This window comes from Kryptolebias marmoratus, linkage group LG10 (assembly GCF_001649575.2).
Source record: "Kryptolebias marmoratus isolate JLee-2015 linkage group LG10, ASM164957v2, whole genome shotgun sequence".
Lineage (NCBI taxonomy): Eukaryota > Metazoa > Chordata > Actinopteri > Cyprinodontiformes > Rivulidae > Kryptolebias > Kryptolebias marmoratus.
Genome location: NC_051439.1, coordinates 18,206,377 through 18,218,871, shown reverse-complemented (window position 1 = coordinate 18,218,871; position 12,495 = coordinate 18,206,377). Strand labels below are relative to the sequence as shown.

At 40.4% G+C, this 12,495-nt stretch overlaps 2 protein-coding genes across 2 annotated transcripts; one reads left to right on the top strand and one right to left on the bottom strand.

Moving 5' to 3' along the window:
* Positions 1 to 1,042: 1,042 nt before the first annotated feature.
* On the bottom strand, positions 1,043 to 5,764 carry supt7l (SPT7 like, STAGA complex subunit gamma). Its single transcript, XM_017426200.3, has 5 exons — positions 5,623 to 5,764; positions 4,405 to 4,867; positions 3,804 to 4,128; positions 3,374 to 3,611; positions 1,043 to 2,836 (listed from the first exon to the last, which is right to left on the bottom strand). Exons 2-5 carry the CDS (start codon positions 4,833 to 4,835, stop codon positions 2,535 to 2,537), a joined length of 1,296 nt encoding a protein of 431 aa, XP_017281689.1. The 5' UTR covers positions 4,836 to 4,867; positions 5,623 to 5,764; the 3' UTR covers positions 1,043 to 2,534.
* Positions 5,765 to 5,902: 138 nt separating this feature from the next.
* LOC108241779 (solute carrier family 4 member 1 adaptor protein) lies at positions 5,903 to 11,893 on the top strand. Its single transcript, XM_017426198.3, has 14 exons — positions 5,903 to 6,679; positions 6,899 to 7,091; positions 7,225 to 7,353; positions 7,434 to 7,494; positions 7,570 to 7,709; positions 7,786 to 7,946; positions 8,418 to 8,487; positions 8,566 to 8,755; positions 8,864 to 8,960; positions 9,035 to 9,254; positions 10,133 to 10,225; positions 10,467 to 10,552; positions 10,630 to 10,699; positions 11,113 to 11,893. The coding sequence occupies exons 1-14, from the start codon at positions 5,927 to 5,929 to the stop codon at positions 11,160 to 11,162; spliced, it is 2,313 nt and encodes a 770-aa protein (XP_017281687.1). The 5' UTR covers positions 5,903 to 5,926; the 3' UTR covers positions 11,163 to 11,893.
* The last annotated feature ends 602 nt before the right edge of the window (positions 11,894 to 12,495 follow it).

The following is a 12,495-nucleotide window of genomic DNA, read 5'->3' as shown; positions in this document are numbered from 1 at the left end:
TCAGTGAATGAAAGAAACCAGCCGACACAAGCAGCAAAGAGAATAATACAGCAGTGGATCAAACCCACTGTGAAAATTAGGTTGGATTTAGGTCTGAAGTTGGACACCTGCAGTTAATCAACTAAACCGTGACCAAAAAGAAGTCCATTTCTCAGAGACAAGTTCAAATCCAATCTCTCCTCAAAGCTTTGAACATAAAGAAAAAAGAGCTGAGTATCACAGACTTTCCTCAACAGACATTAACATCACTGAACAGCCAAACATTCCTGACACAACAAAAAGCATTTTGGAATATTTTTACTTAAACCTAAGATGACATGACTTTATTATGATCTGGTGAAACTCTAAACTCTGTAGGGGACAGCAGGGAAAAAGGCTGTAAAGATTTGCATTTGCAATTTTGTTACATTTGCAAATATATAAACAAGGCAAAGCATCAAATCTGATTTGCAAAATAAAAAGTGTATTACTTTATCAAGTTTGAAGTAAAAAAGCAAAAAACATCTGCCTATTTATCTCATCCTAACATAATCAATTTGCATTCACTGTGCCTCAGAATTGATTTTACTGCGTTATTTTGTTTTGGTATTACCTTCCTAGAAACTATGTTTTGTCTTAAGAGGGAAATCAATGAATAAAGTCTTATCAGCATTTTGTCTTCTGTTTTATCCACTTATCCTCATTCTTTTCCGTTCTTTAGCAATTTTCTTATTTGCCAATAACTGCAGCACTAATTGTTAAAAATGAGCCCATATATTGTTTTAATATTACTTTCTTAAAAAAAAAAGAAAATTGTGAAACCAATGTGAAATTGAAGGTTTATGGAGCAGATACTGTACAGTATATGACATAGGAAGTACAAAGGGAGTTTGACTGGTAGTGCTGGTAGCGATTTTCAAAATTCCAAAACTTTAGGTAGGAGGCCTAAAATACACATTTTAAAGTTATATTATAAGTGTTTCTATTCAGTTCAATCATTTAATGAACAGCCAAGCTGATAGAGTGACTAGAAATGAATAAATACTTCATCTTTAAGCAGAGCTCAAGTCAGCACAAGATTTTATATTTAATTGTGTCTTAGTTTTCTGAAAGACAACAAATGACACATTTGGCACATAAGCTCGTTATTGTTGACAGTATAATTGTGACTTTTACCAGCAAGATTCCTAGAAGGTAATACTGATTACCTCTGGTAGTATAAAAGTCCAACTTTGCTTTTCAGTTGCCCTGGACCATCATCTGGCTCACACAGCACTGCAAAAAAACATAAATCAATACAGCTAACTGAATATCAATATATATGACCCCCATCAGCACTTTTCAGACAAACAGACAATTACCTGTCCAATTGTGAAAATGAAAGAGGTCCACACAAAAGAAAATCACTTGCACTCAAACAGGCCTGCTCATTCAGGATGCAGAGTTATGCATGGCATAATTAATTTGCCATTAAGGCTGGATTGATGTTGCCTTTGTGATGCAAACAACCAAGCCATAATTGCTTCTGGTGTTGCATCCACAGCTTTGCCTCATTACTGAAACAGATGCTAATGTGGTGAAGCAGCTTCAGGTTGGCAGAAGTGTGAATCTTTTCACTGTCGAGATACTTGTGAAGAGTGCCGCAGTGGGAAAACGAGAAGTTGAAAATGTATCATGACTCACAGCGGCATGAGGAAGGAACGGGGTTCGTTTCTGATGAACCAAATTTTTATAATGAATGGAATTTGAAAATGAATTAATATGAGAGGAAGAACAGTTCTAATAGATTGGCCCATTTGGTAGAAAACTTTGGTTCTTTATTTAATTACAGTAATCCTTGATATATAATTGCTTTGCTTATATTTTAAACTGTATATCAAGACATAAATAAAAATTATCAGCTCTTAACCCTCCTGAAGCACTTGTAATTTCTGGTCCATTTGAGCTGAAGGACACGGGAGAGTTAAAACTAGATTATGAAATCGTGAGATTAGAAACACAAAATAATTTACATTCTCAACATTTATTTAGCAAAATATCTTTATTGTACTGTAAAAATAGCAATTGTGAGCACTTCTGTAAAACCTGAATTCTTTTCCAGTTTTCTGGTCTAGAGCTTTTAGGCAGAAACATCCTAGAAAGGTCACCCTTGATAAGATCTGAACTTTTTTTTTTATTCATGTTCTGAAATATAATATCTTATAACTAAAACAGAGAGTAATAACAGTCTGTTTTAGATCTATTTGAATTACCTCATCTGTTTCTTCAGCCAACCATAAAACTCAATGTGTAGATACTTCACAGGATGTTTATTTATCAGGTTATAAACTCAAATTTCCAACTTTTGTTTCAGAGAAAATAGAGAACCTGAATTCCTAGAAAAAAAAAAAAATCAGAATACCCCCCTTGCCATCAGTTCAGTCCTCACTGAATGAGTTGTCAATTTTCATTGGCTTGTCTTTAAGTCTAGTTCTTTTCTCACTGCTGGAATAAAACCATGAGAGAAAAATTCAGCATCAATCTGTCTGATATATTTATATCCCCACACAAAATGTTCACATCTTTTTCATCCGCTTCTTGGGTCTCTGGTTGAAGACGGGAGAGGTTCCCATAAGGGAATCTGGTGAATGTGAGGCGTAGCTGCCGTCAGACACCATCCCTCCCGGTGATGGTGCCATGGCTCCTCCCGATTCGCTCATGGTGGACATGGGTCCCCCCTCTTCAAACACGTCTCCGCTTAGGACCCCGTGGTGGTGGTGATGATGGTGATGGTGGCTAGCACCTTGACCTTCATCGCCATCTTGAGGCTCCATTTTCACCTGAGGCCACAGAGGGGAGTTGTTGGCCCCACCTCCACCTTGTGAAAGAAGTAAAATAAATTATTTTTAACCAGATATTGGAGTTAATAGTAGTATTCACCTTCAGCTCAAAAACCAAAACCACATCTCATGAGTTTCTGATGTTAGGCTAGTTCACTATTTTTACCAGACTTTGGATGTTACACACAGCTTGAGTGTGAAAGAGTGGACAGCTGTCTTACAGACTGGGTAAAATTAATCAACCTAGTTTGTTTTTGTCCACATGTTGTTGCATCATGTAAGACAATAAAATCAGTAAACATGTCTCATTAAAAGAAAAATGGAGGTGTGCCCACTATTGCAGCTTCAGAGCAACATCTTCAATAAAATTTAGAATATATCCACGTTGTGCTCTTATTTCTGCTGAACAGAACCTTTGCAAATCTGCAGCTAGTGCAGAATTGTTTATTGTGAAACTGAACATTCACAGAGCTCTACAAAGCCTGCTTTTTAAACATTTGCCTAATTAAATAAATCAGTTGAATGTCTGATATTCAAAAGCATAAATTTCCAAAAATAGAGCTCAATGGTCTCACCTGTGGTATGTGGAGAATGGTCACCATCCAGACCTGAAGCTAACCTTTCAGCGTGGGCCCCAAGTACCCCCATAGGTAAAGCCTGATCCCCAGAAGCCAGGTCAGCCTCAGGCTCCTCGCTAACAGGGAAGGAGATGTCACTCATGGGCTCCTCTTTAATCCTCGGGGGTTTGGAGTCATCTAGAGCTTTCTCTGGATTCACCAGCCGCTCATATTCCTCTGACAGCTCCTTAGTAACCTGGAAGGAGAAAATAACTCTTATGTTCTTCTGCTGTACAGAAAAGTTAAGAGTCTGAATGAGTAACTATTTAAAAAATTATATCCTTCAAGCAAATGTAGGCTTTAGACTATTCAATTAACAATTTCAATGAGTAGGAAGAGTCACAAACACAACCAGAGATACACAGATGTATAAATCTCTCAGTCTCACCTGCAGCATGTAGGTGTGATAATCCTTGATCCTCACTTGCCAAAAGCGCTGCAGGGCCAGCACACTGCCGATGCCCACCTCGTGGAACACTTGCTCCACCACGTCCGGGAAAGGACTGGCTCCCAGTCGAGCTTCGCGGTCCACCGCTACTCGCAGCAGGTGGGTGATTCTGAGGTAATGCTCGTGAACCAGGTCGGTCAGGGTCTCCAGCACACTTTCCTGGGCAGACTCAAAGCCAGCGTGGGCCAACACTGTTGCCACTGACTGATAAAGGAGCTGCCTGCAGGAAGGCCAACTCAGTTCTGTGACAGGTTCACCTTTACCTCTGAAATGAATAGAAACCAGTACAAATGTAAGAAAGGTAAATGGGAAGTCTTGAGCTACCCCTCATTTCTTTTAAATTTTATTAGAATTGCTGTTTGTGTGATGTAGAAATACTAAGAACAATGACTGAACTGAAAGTTAATAAAATAATATTTTCAAAGAAATTCTTTAAAATACTTTCAGAAAACCTGGAGAATAAATGATCAAGACTCAAGAATTTGATGCAGTACATGCAGAAGTTAAATATATTAAAGAGGGGATACAATTTAAAACTTACTTATAGAAGTCACTCTCAGGGTCACTGTGGCGAAGCTGAAAGGGCTGGTGGGGGGCTTTGCTGTCTACAGGCAGCAGATCATCTGGCATAACAGGAGGGGTTGGCGGACGCAGGGGCAAGCTGGCATCGGCCTCCTCCAGCCGGCTGCCACCCTCAGAGGATGTAGAGCTCTGACCCTGAGACTGGGCCGCTGCCAAAAGAGCACGGAGGCGGCGGGCATGCTGGCACAGTTGCACGGTGTGGATGGTGAGGCTGCAAGGCTCTGAGGGGATGTCCAACATAGTGGTGGGGCGGGGGCGCTGGGCTGAGGGCTGGTGCAGGGGAGGGTCCTGCACCTCCACAGAGCGAAACTCACGCTGGAGCAAGTCGAAGGAGCTGCGACTGGGGGGAGCCCCTGAAGGTCCTGGAATCTCACCCCAGTAACGCATCATAATGACTGAACAATAGCACAACTAGATTCAGACTTGATTGGAGTCAAAAATTAGGAGAAAGGAAGAGAAAGTGTCACTGAGAAATAATAATAATACTTCACAAAAACATTTTTTATCAATGTATTTTACCAAAATAACTCTGATTATACACAGTTTTGGATCAGATTTGTGTAATAAAGAAAGGTCATTTCAATCTGCACTTTTTTACCTACAAGAAAAACAGCTTTGCCCGGGCTTCTAACAAACTACGCATAGTAAGAGCATTCATTCTGCATGGCGTAATAATCTAGTCCAGATGTTTACGGTCAAGGGATTGAAATCACCATAGCATACCAATCACAGCCCAAAGTAACATAAACTGCAATGTGTAAATGGGCATTAGACAATATTAGTGTCTAAAGAATTTATGACTGCCTAACTTAATAAAAACTCATCGATTTATCGATCGATTAGCATTGTCTTTTTGTGTAAAGCGAGACAGCTCATTTTCATATTAACGTCTTAAGGAATTGATAAAGTAAAACAAAACATAATTTGTATGACCACCGAATTGTCAGTTCAATAGAAATAATCATCTCAAGCTTAGTATAGATACTTAAGTTTATTACATTTTAGCTAAGTATAACAAAATCTTAAAATGTCACTTGTCTTACCGGAGTATACGCGATCATACGAAAATGTATCCAGAAAACTCACAAAGCAGCTACCCAAAAACTGACTGATTAAGCACTTAGCACGAACATTTCGCCATATAATTTAAACATACAAAATAAAACACCAAACTTACCTTGAAATCGTTTAAACTTCGAGTAATATTAAAAGCCAAACGCCTTTTTACGTCTGACGGAAGTTGAACGAAAGCTGACCGTTGTTGTCCTTGATGCAAAAAGCTCCGGTTGCGGAGCTAAAAATGTATAGTTCCGCTTTTTTTCACATTCAGAGCAAAATGATTTAAAGCATTTTATTGATGCAAGTTTGACAGAATAAATGGTAGATCAAATACAGTATTTTAATTATTATCTGGAAGGGGTCTTTTGTTTAGTATAAACTACTTATGCTGGGGGCTAATTTTACAGTAACACCAAACAAATATGGCCGCCTCCCCTGTTTCAGACGTGAGAAATATGGATGAAGAAATCCGCTCTGGAATGGAAACCGAGGAGAGTTTAGCCCCTGGAAACGGAGACAAACACGAAGAAAAGGAATTGTCTGGAAAAACTGAACCAGAGACTGAGGATACTTTTAAGAAACCGGCCTTTTTCGCAGCTCCTTCCAACAAACGCATCGCTCCATCAGCCGAATCAAGAAACGAACATAACAAAAGTGGTGTCGCGGACAGAACTAGTGAGACTGTTTCTGATGGTAAGACAGAGGAAAAAGGACAAAAGCAGGACAAAAATGACGACAAAGACAGGAGAGGAGAAGTCAGACCTAAGGTGCCTCCTGTCAAAGCTGGAAAGTTCCCCCCTGTCCCGTACGCAGAGCCACCCTGGGGGGGCCCTCCGCCAGACATCCCTTACTCCCTTGAAATCCTCAAAAACGGTACAATAGTGGACACGGTTCCCCTTACTGACAAAAGCTACATTGTGGTTGGACGTTTGCCTGTGTGCGACGTCTCCCTGGAGCACCCGTCCATCTCCAGGTACCATGCGGTGATCCAGTACCGCGGACAGGCCGGGCAGGAGGGCTGTGTCGGGGAGGAGAGGGGCTTTTACATCCATGACCTGGGCAGCACGCACGGCACGGTGGTAAACAAGAACCAAATCCCCCCAAAGACCTTCATCAGACTGCATGTGGGTCATGTGTTGAAGTTTGGTGGGAGTACGAGGCTGTTTGTCCTTCAGGTACTAAGTCATTTATTTTTATCTGAAAGCCATGGTTTAAATATACATTATCAATAAAAAGTAGGAAGGGAAACAGATAAGAGATGGAAGTCAGTTGTTTTAATAGGTAGTAAAAAACTTACATATTTTATACAAAAAACATTTAATCAGAGACTTAAAGTGGATCATCCAGCAGGAAACATATCTGACATTGAAGGAGCTTCCTATGCTGCTTCACAGGGTCCGGAGTCTGATGAGGAAGAGGAGTCTGAACTGACAGTGACAGAGCTGAGGGAGCGAGCTCGCAAACAGAGAGCAGAGTTGGAGAAGAGGATGATGGGAGACCTGTCTGACGGAGAGGAGGATGAGCAGAAAGAGGAGAGCAACAAGGGCCGAAGCAAAGATGAAGACTCTGGGTGCTCGTGGGGGATGGGTGAGCATGTGTTTGTGTGATGTAGTTGACTTGTTGTTGTGCTGTGAATCTGTACAAGCTGTCTTTTTAGACAAAGGACGTTAAACCGTCTGATCTCTTTTCTTCCCTCTTCATCTTCTAATCCATCCTGCAGATGAGGAGGCAGCTCCAGAGGAAGATGAGAATGAGGAAAACCCTTTTTCAGTGGAGTTCCAAGAAGACCAGGAAGCAGCGTACCTGAAAGACCCAAAGAAAGCATTGCAGGGATTCTATGACAGAGAGGGTGAGACTCCGCAGACGAGGATTGTTTTATCTACTTTTCATTTTGCTTTAGACCTTCTAACACTGGTGTCTGCATGTTAGGAGAGGAACTGGAGTTTGAGTATGAAGACAAAAGTCACGGCACTTGGCTCTGCAGAATAAAGTAAGCAGCCTGAACAGTTTACTTATGAAGTTTGTTGAGAAGCATCTTTAGAGTTCCTGTCTGTGTGTTTGTCAGGTTGCCAGTGGACGATGCAATGGGCCGTCAGCTGGTTGCTGAGGTGACCCACACAGGAAAGAAGAAGGAAGCAGCCATTCAGTGCTGCCTGGAGGCTTGCCGGATGCTGGAGGCCAGAGGGCTGCTACGACAGGAAGCAGGTGAGCACTCAGAATGGCGAAAGCGTCCCACAAGACTGGAACTTGTACAGGCTGCAATCAGCTGTGTTATTTCCAGTGTCCCGTAAGCGAAAGAAGAAGAACTGGGAAGAAGAGGACTATTACGACAGTGACGATGACACCTTCCTGGATCGAACGGGCACCGTGGAAAGGAAGAGGCAGGAGCGAATGAAGAAGGCGGGAAAGATTGACGAGCGGCCCGAAACCTTTGTTTCTTTGGTAAATATGTGCACCGATTTAACACTGATGGGAAACATTAACGAAAGAGGTGTGAGAAGAGCAGAAAACAGTCACTTTTAAATTTGGGCCAAGCTATGAACAAAATTTATACAGCTAAGTAGTTTGTGTTTTCCATCTAGTTGTGAATATTAAAAGCAGGTGGTTGAAAAGAAGGGGAATCTGTTGACTTTAGATATCCAAATATATGCTCTAAAAGACAGAAAAATGAAAGATTTCCTAATATGTCTCCTTTAAAGTTATAGATTACTTTTGTTTGGGCTAGAACATATATATCTATCTCCTCTACTCCACAAACAAAGTATTTTGCTTAAAATGAATCAACAACAAATAACAAATTAAATATATAGCTGTTCAATAGGGAGAGACAAAAAAAAACATTTAGTCATTATTAAAGAACTTTCAAAAATGTCACTCTCAAAACTTTTAAACATGCTGTTGTCTGGTCTGCAGGTGGCCAAACTGTCTGCGGTGGAGAAGGAACTGGCAGACACTCAGAAAAAGCTCAGCTCTGGGAATCGAGGTGCGTTATCATCGCCTGCAAACAAATACCACTGCGATTTAAAAGTCTCAGCATCTGTTAAGCTTTGACTCCTTACAGACTCTTCGGCCTCCACCGCTGAGGACTCTCTGGAAGCCTTCATGACCGCAGTGAGAAGCGAGGCAGCGATGGACTCCATGGAGCGCCGGAAGCTCCACCTCCATGTGGCCGACTTGCGTAAAGAAGCTCAGAGGCTTCGTAAGTTGGTGGAATTGACGCGACCAGCGCAGATGCCTTCGCTGCTTCCCAGGTGACACATAAGATTTCTCTGTTAAAAAGTTTTATTTACTCATTTTTATTTTTAATATAAAGCCACATTTATTAACTTCAAGCTTGTTGGTCTGTGTTGCTGTGGTAGTGGGAGCTCAGAGTCCGAGAAACCTAAAAAGAGCTTACCGCTGTTTGGAGCCATGAAAGGAGGAAGCAAATTCAAACTGAAAACCGGGACCATTGGAGTGGGTGATCTAGAAACCTGAAATATCTTTTTTATCTCAGTTACCTGCTGCTCACACTCTCCTCTCTCCTGCAGAAATTGCCTCCTAAGCGGCCCAACCTGCCTGCAGAGCTCTTCAACATGAAAGAGCTCCCGCCTGGTGGGGAGGAGGAAGAAGAGGAGGAGGAGGCAGAGATAAATAAAGATGATGGGGATGAACATGGCATCACTATGTCTAAACCTGACACAGAAGACTTTAATGCTTCCACATCGGAAGAGAAAACTACTTTGAAAGACGAGTCCCTGGAGGTCAAAGGTAAAAATAGCTGTTTCCTTCTGAAGGATCATCCAGGTTGTTGCTTTATGCCACCGCTAGATGGCGGTCTGCCTGTCTTCCTTCTTAATTTTCCGAAAATCAAGGGAAACTATATGATCTAATTTATATTTTCTAAATAGATTCAGACTAAAACTGTAGAGTATTTAGAAATAAAATTAACTTTTTAATTTGAACCTTTCAGGACATTTAGGATAATAATGAAAATGTTTCTTTTGAGTGACTTTTATTGGATCTAAAACTTCTTATTTTATTGCTGTCTGGCTTTGTCCTGACATAATTTCGTAATATATGTCATTATTACTCACATTTGAAGTCTTTTCATGTCTTCTTCTTATATTTTATTTTTTACAACAAAGTGTGCTTTTAGGATCATTGCAATTTTTAATTCATCATCCCTTTTATTGATGTTTTGCTGTTTTTTTAGTTTGTTTCGTAATTTATACTAGCATTTTTGTTATCCATATTAAAAACAAACAACATTCCAATGGTGAAAAAATATACATTAGATTTGATAAACACGTGGATCACCCGGTATTGTTACACACACAGAAAAACAGATTGTATTCATATTTCTAAAAAAAAACAAAGTTGCTAATCAAAACAAGTAAAATAAAAGAGAAGCAAACCAGGAAGTTGCTTCTTTTTTACTCAGTGTGTCAAAATGCTTCAAAAACACAAACAACATAAACATTTTTGTCTTGTACTCTAAGGGATTTCAGTCCAAGTACAAGTTAACTCAAATGTAGAGTGAAGCATTAAAAGGTTATAAATTCATGAATGGCTAATAAAAAGATTTTCTACAATTAATTGTTTTAATTGTCATTTTTGATTATTTTATTTGCTTGACTTCATATCAGATCAAATCCACAAATCGAAGAGGAGCGATGAAGCAGAGCAGCAGGTTCTTCTGAGCAGCAGCAGCAAGAAGTCAGCAGCCCCCCTAAACTCAGGTGGGTCTTTTTTAAAACATGTGCTGCATTTAGAGCCGAGGGCCAAACACATTTAAAAAAAAAACAAAAAAAAAACCTGGTAGCAAGGTAATAATGTTGAGATTACTTTCAGCATTTAGAAATAAAAGAAAAACAAAAATCATTAGTATTATTTTACATCATTTAATGCTGAAAAGAAAGACAAAAACTTTTACATAATTATTCTGATTCACTTTATTGTTTTTCATCTGCTTGTCCACAGAGTCAAAGGCAGATGGCGAGACAGAGCCAGAGCCAGCAGCAGACCCCAGTCCCAGAAAGAAGAAAAGAGTGATGGGCCCCAGCAGGGTAACTGCCCCACACACTCCATTTAACATGTGGTAGTTAGAAACTTGTGAAGTAACTTCCTCCTGGTGTTTTCACAGCCTCCTGTACAGCTGTCAAAACAGTACCCAGAGGACGATCCTGATTATTCAGTGTGGCTTCCGCCTGCAGGTAAACAGCTGACTGCATCCTTAAACCACCTTAAAGCTCATTAATCAGCTGCAACTTCTCTGGATATTCAAACCTTTTTGTAGAGCCATATTTGAAACCTGAGCACCCACTGAGTTACATGCTCAGAAATGAAGGGAGGAACAAATATTTTGTCATCAAGAGGAAGTAAACAGGCTTTTAAGGTCCATTTGCGCAGCTGAAATTGCAACAACAATTTTATTGTTCACTGAGGAATGTAGCTCCGAGTCGTTCCAGAGTGATAAGATAAGCTTGAATAAAATGAGCTCTGAAGCAGCAGCCAGACTGAGCTTTTACTCAGGGACAGATTTAATGGCACAGCGCTGTAATTAGGCTGATGATGGAAACATGCAGCTCTGGTGCTGAAGTTGTTCACGTCTGTTTTCCTCTCGCAGGTCAGACTGGAGACGGTCGCACTCACCTTAACGACAAGTACGGCTACTGACGGAGAACATCAGAGACAAACTTCTTTGTTTCCGCTCCTCCCATCTTTGTTCCACACCACCAACACATCTTTTTATTCATCTCATACCTCAGATCGTGACAAACAGAAAGCCCAATGTTTCAATGCTAAAGCCTGTCCTGCTTGTGCTCCCCAGCCCTTATAAAAATACATACTCAGAGCAGCTTCTCTTTTTTTTACCTTTTTCTTTGAATTTGAGCAGGAAATATGAGGAGAACGAGCTCCATTTTAATTCTACTTTTCTTGCTGATAAACCAGCCTGACATTTAATCTGCATCCCTCTCTTTGGCTTCAGTTGATTGCTGCCGTAACCTTTTACTTTTTTCCCTTTCCTCTAAAGGAGGGAGTGTGTAGCAGGGAGGGAAGGCATTGAAGCAGCTTTTCTGACCATCTGGACACTTGGATGGCGTACTGGATGAAACGTAAGCTGATAATGACTCAAGCTAAGTGGAGTGTGTGTATCTGCGAGCGCACGGACACACACACACTCTGCTCAAAGTTCTCTTTTTAACAAGATTGTCTTTGGTGAGCCCTTGGTGTGTGTTTGCTCAGAGCAGGATTCCTTTCTTTGTGAAATCCCACTCAGTGATTTATTTTTGTTGGTTTTTTTAAACTTCCCCACACTTCCCACCATCTCTGTTCTTGTATTTTCTCACAACACAAATAAATGTAAACTGTATTTTGTTACATATAATAAAATTGTCTGTACATAACTTATAAGATGCTGGAAGTATTTACTTAACCTGCTCAACTAAGCCAATGTCTCACTCGACTTATTTTTAACATTTTTTGCCAGTTTTTTTTTCAAGCTTCTTCACTTTCAGAACATTTCAGGGTCAGATCTGCCAAAAAAATGTTTTTGCAATTCAGAGATGCCTTATCACTGACAGAAAGTTATTTCCTGAACAAGAAAGCAAACATAACTCAGATTATTATGTTTTAACAAAAATAAATCATACAAGATTAAACTAGTCCATTATACCCTGATGCAACAATGTTGATACTGAAGTTAGTCAAAAGGTGTCTCATGTAATCAGTATTTGTAGATGATTGCCTGCCGCCATTTAAAGGTGGCAATCATTTAAATACCTGTGTCTGTTAGCAAAATATCTCATGAACCCCTGTAGGGATTTTAAACCTTGAGGAGACCCTAATCCTAGCCCTTGGCCAAAAGGCCCTAACCCCTGTTAGACTGCATGTAATCTGTAGTGGATCGAGTGCATCATATGGGTTTGCAGTGAACTGTTGTAATATTTTTACGCGGGTTTTCTCCACCTGAAGTAGTATTTCGCTTTTATCTAACCTCTCATCATGG

Excerpts from the sequence above, each read along its gene's own strand:
- supt7l (XM_017426200.3), bottom strand. The coding sequence starts at position 4,835 with ATGATGCGTTACTGGGGTGAGATTCCAGGACCTTCAGGGGCTCCCCCC. Across the intron at positions 4,129-4,404 it reads CCTGAGAGTGACTTCTATAA|AGGTAAAGGTGAACCTGTCA; the intron begins GTAAGTTTTAAA and ends TATTCATTTCAG. Across the intron at positions 2,837-3,373 it reads CCATTCTCCACATACCACAG|GTGGAGGTGGGGCCAACAAC; the intron begins GTGAGACCATTG and ends TTCTTTCACAAG.
- LOC108241779 (XM_017426198.3), top strand. The coding sequence starts at position 5,927 with ATGGCCGCCTCCCCTGTTTCAGACGTGAGAAATATGGATGAAGAAATC. Across the intron at positions 6,680-6,898 it reads CGAGGCTGTTTGTCCTTCAG|GGTCCGGAGTCTGATGAGGA; the intron begins GTACTAAGTCAT and ends GCTGCTTCACAG. Across the intron at positions 10,700-11,112 it reads AGTGTGGCTTCCGCCTGCAG|GTCAGACTGGAGACGGTCGC; the intron begins GTAAACAGCTGA and ends TTCCTCTCGCAG.